Genomic DNA, 4393 nt, shown 5'->3' with positions numbered 1-4393 from the left:
TCTGTAAGGAGTTCCTGCTGCAAACAATATGAGACAGTGTTCCATGACTATTGTCACCAATTATATGGAAACAGTTTCTTAATTTCTGATGACAGTTATCTAGAGCATTGGATACTTATCAGCAACAATCCAGAGGATTACAGAAATTACAACATGTAGACAGATCTCAAACTTAAACACTATTATTCAAACCAGGAGAGGGCACACTTTAACAACTTTTCAGAGATTTCTTTTCCCCCAATATCACTATATCCGTATTTTCAAACAGAACTTACTATTTTAATTAAACCTTTCCCATAATAATCACTAATTCTTGTCACTACATTACTTTGTTGGTCATCTGAAATTGCTTGGAGGTAAGATATACATTAAAGAAAGTGATGTTAGGAAAATGTACTAGTGCTCTCTTACTGAATTACTCAGAAAGCCAGGAAGTAATCTACTTTCACATTACAAACAAATTAGGTATGAAACAGTAAAATAGAGTCTTGTACACTGGAGAAATTAGTCAAAAGATGTCATGTTTAATTAATAACCACAGGTGCGAGGCCTATCCTGATAAGGTGACGTGAACAAGGAAGTCGTACAGCAAAAACAAAAACCGGTTGGGTTGCTCTTTGTTTGAAATACCTTTGACTTGCAAACATACAGATATGCTGGCAACTGAGCTGTAACAAGGGAGATTAGAGCCGCTGAGTATACGAAAGGTAAAAGATGGCAGGAAACTTCAAAAGATTATTTAATTTTCTAGCACTTTTTTCTTTTGTTAGTGTCGCATGTTTTGTGCTGGTTTTATTCTACTCCAGAAGAAGCTTTGTGGTTATTGTTCCTGGGACACATATTTTGACACTGGGAAACAAAACATTTTCAGGGATAGTAAAGGAGCAAGTCGCGAAGCTGTTGGCGAAGAAGATCGAAGCCTCAAACAAAAGCAGTGAGATGGCACCGACACCATCTGCTGTCAGCTTAACTTTGGGCCCCTGCCCTGACAACCCCCCAGATCTCGTAGGTCCACTCCTCGTTGAGTTTGATTTCGGAAGGACTTGGGAACATGTGAGAAAGGAAGTCAGTCCTTTGCTTCAAAAAGGAGGAAGGTTCAAGCCAAAAGACTGTGTTGCAAAGCAGAAGGTAGGTGAATGACTTGAGAAGAAGAGAGGAAAGAAAGTAACCAGCAACTGATAGCAACTTGCATTTAAGGGTAAAAGTTTCCTTAAATTTACTATTTATGTAAGGATTTATTTATTTGTTTGTGTATTTATTTTTACATGTTTTTGGCACTCTTTTTTCATAGTTTATTTTCAATACTTAAACAGGTGTAAATGATCAAATAAAACCTGATTTTGCCCAACCAAAAGAGAAATTAGAGGTAATATATAGAGATAAAATGGTATCATATATATCATATAATGATTAACTCACACACAGATTTCTTTATTTGGCTTCATTTGATTCAGTATCATTTGAAATAAACTTGGAAAAAACGTCATTTTTTTTAAGCTTTTAAAGATATGTGTGACATACATGCTAATATTAAACATAGTCACATTTAAATAATGAGGTCTGTCATTGTATGCGCACAATTATCATGAGCTAAAAGCACAAGCTTCAGAAAGCTACAAACATTCATTTTCAGACAATTCTTTCTACAGTTGGATCCCAGTGACCCTAATATGGTCATTTCAAGCAAACACACCTGTGGTTTGCTCCCAGCCAAAAGAAAGCAGTCTTGAAGGGAAGGCAAACAGAGCTAGAGAGAGGATGAACTGTCACCTAGTATGAGATAATACTGAATCATGCAAAGCTACCCTAGAATCAATCAAATCAAATTATTGGTGAATGACGGGCTAATTTTTCAAATGTTAAAGTAAAAGTTATTGTCATGTCTTTAGGTGGCAATCATCATCCCATTCCGGAATCGGCATGAGCATTTGAAGCACTGGCTTTATTACTTGCATCCTATACTGAAGCGACAGCTTGTGGACTACGGAGTCTATGTCATCAACCAGGATGGAGAGGGAGTCTTCAATCGAGCTAAACTGATGAATGCAGGATATGTCGAAGCGCTCAAGGAATATGATTATGACTGCTTTCTCTTCTCTGACGTAGACCTGGTTCCCCTAAATGACCGTAACCTCTACAGATGTTTTGACAATCCACGACACTTGGCTATAGGCATGGACAAATTTAACTTCGACTTACCCTATAAGACCTTCTTTGGTGGGGTCGCTTCATTGTATAAACATCAGTACTTGAAAATTAATGGGTTCCCAAACACTTACTGGGGTTGGGGTGGTGAGGACGATGATATCTACAAACGAATAGTCTTACGTGGAATGCAGGTTTCTCGACCTGACTTACTGACGGGCAGGTACAGGATGATCAAACATCAAAGAGACGTGCACAATGACCCAAATCCAAAGAATCCTGATAAACTGTTTCAAACACATTGGACCATGAATGCAGATGGCATCAATTCCCTCAAATACACAGTAAAGAGCATTGAGAAGGATATCTTGTACACTTTTATCACTGTAGATATCGGCTCTCCTGAATGAATGCAATTTAACTCTCTTGGGCGGCCAGTGATTCATTGGTGTTTGATCTCAGAACTGAACGAGTGACAACTCTGTTATTGGTCGACTTATGCTCTTAAAATCTCTGTGAATCCAATTTGCCCTCAAATAAATAAATAAATAATATAGGTATCCAGTCCAACAAAAGAAAAATGTTGAAATTCTGAATATTCATGCAACTCATTTTTTTTTACATTTTTTTTATTTGCTGCACTGGGACAAACAGGGAAATTCCAGTGCTTGTTTCTACTTTTTTTCTCTTTTTTTGAACTCTGCAAAGTATAAGCAATTATAAGTGATGATTTCAGCTGTTTTATATGTATATATATATATATATATATATAGACATATTTTAAAAAGTGTGTTATCACTGTGAGCTATATCTAAGAGGTAGAAAGTAAAGTAACTAAAGGAAAGTGAAAAAAAAGGTTTAAATTTAATGCTTAAGAACCTGCCAATAAGCATGATAAATGGGACACTATGGACTGTATATTAGATATTCTTAGAGAAGATAAGAACACTAAAACTGCTGTCTCAGATGAATGAATGAATGAATGAGTGAGTTAATTCAGTTCAGTTTAAATCAATGTTATAGAGCACCCATTATATCATTTATATATTTTTTAATATTTAAATCTAATAAACAAATATATTAATTCCAACACTGGCTTCATTTTTAAGCCTCAGGAGTTGCCATTTGGCACCAACAGAGGTAGCAATGGCCGCTGTGTCTGCTCAGTGTTTGTGCTAATAGTGTCTATTTAGAGCATTTGGATTTCAATTACTTCACAAGTGAGACTGTATACTATGGCGTTTATTTTCATCATAAAATGAAATGACAGATGGTAGAGTCAGAATTTCAAATCATAAACAACATAAAAGCATGGATCCATTTGACCTTGTGTCAACTTTTCAGGCAGCTAGTGGTGGTGTAATGGTGTGGGATATTTTCTTAGCACACTTAGGGACAAGAAAAAATTCGGCAATATTTTTCAAATATTTTTTCTCTAATATTTTTATCGGGGAAAACAATTATCATTTAATCACCATAGCCTACCTGAGTGTTATAGCTGAGCATGTTCCTCCCATTTCCCAGAAAGATAGCACACCATGTCACACAGTTCAGATTCTGTCTAACCAGTTTCATGAGCATGATAATGCATTTTCTGTACTCACATTCCTCGACAAGCACTAATTCAACAGAGCACCTTTGGCATGTGGTTGAACAAAAGATTTCCATCATTACTGTACAGCTGACAAATTTACTGCAACAATGTGTTGGCAAAGGTCACTATGGATCAAAACCTCTGAATGTTGCCAGCTCTTTATTTAATTTATCCAACCAGTATTAAGGAACTTCTGAACGCAAAAAGGAATCTAGATAGATAGTGTTGGGTCTGTCTAGCACAGGCCCACCGCTGGAACGAGACAATTTAAAAACACAGCAAAAGCATTGAACACCAAGTAGGCAAAGTTCTTCGTGTTACTCATGCATGAGGGAGACCTGCCTGGAGCCAAGTGTTGTTCCACCACTTGACCTCCGTCAGACTCTCAGCCAGGTTCCCCATAGCACTCCTTTTATTGTGGTTACATGAATATGCATAGGGTCATTAACATATAACATCTTACATAGGTATACATGTGAACAAAGGATAATGTGTGTGTGTGTGTGTGTGTGTGTGTGTGTGTGTGTGTGTGTGTGTGTGTGTGTGTGTGTGTGTGTGCGTGGGGTCAGAGTGTGACCCCATAAGTGACTTCCCTAAACCTACTGGTCTGGAAAGTCCAGCAGTCCACCTAAACAAAAGGCACTTAGCCTAAAA

The 4393-nt window shown here is 37.2% G+C and overlaps 1 protein-coding gene across 1 annotated transcript; it reads left to right on the top strand.

Moving 5' to 3' along the window:
- Nucleotides 1–663: 663 nt before the first annotated feature.
- LOC102800080 (beta-1,4-galactosyltransferase 1-like) lies at nucleotides 664–2936 on the top strand. The gene is made up of 2 exons (XM_006794696.3): nucleotides 664–1128; nucleotides 1890–2936. Exons 1-2 carry the CDS (start codon nucleotides 715–717, stop codon nucleotides 2553–2555), a joined length of 1080 nt encoding a protein of 359 aa, XP_006794759.1. The 5' UTR covers nucleotides 664–714; the 3' UTR covers nucleotides 2556–2936.
- The last annotated feature ends 1457 nt before the right edge of the window (nucleotides 2937–4393 follow it).

The sequence above is a fragment of the Neolamprologus brichardi genome, chromosome 9 (genome assembly GCF_056152115.1).
Source record: "Neolamprologus brichardi isolate AB-2024 chromosome 9, ASM5615211v1, whole genome shotgun sequence".
Taxonomy (NCBI): Eukaryota; Metazoa; Chordata; class Actinopteri; order Cichliformes; family Cichlidae; genus Neolamprologus; species Neolamprologus brichardi.
The sequence above is the reverse complement of the archived record's forward strand: the minus strand, read 5'-3'. Positions and strand labels throughout refer to the sequence as shown.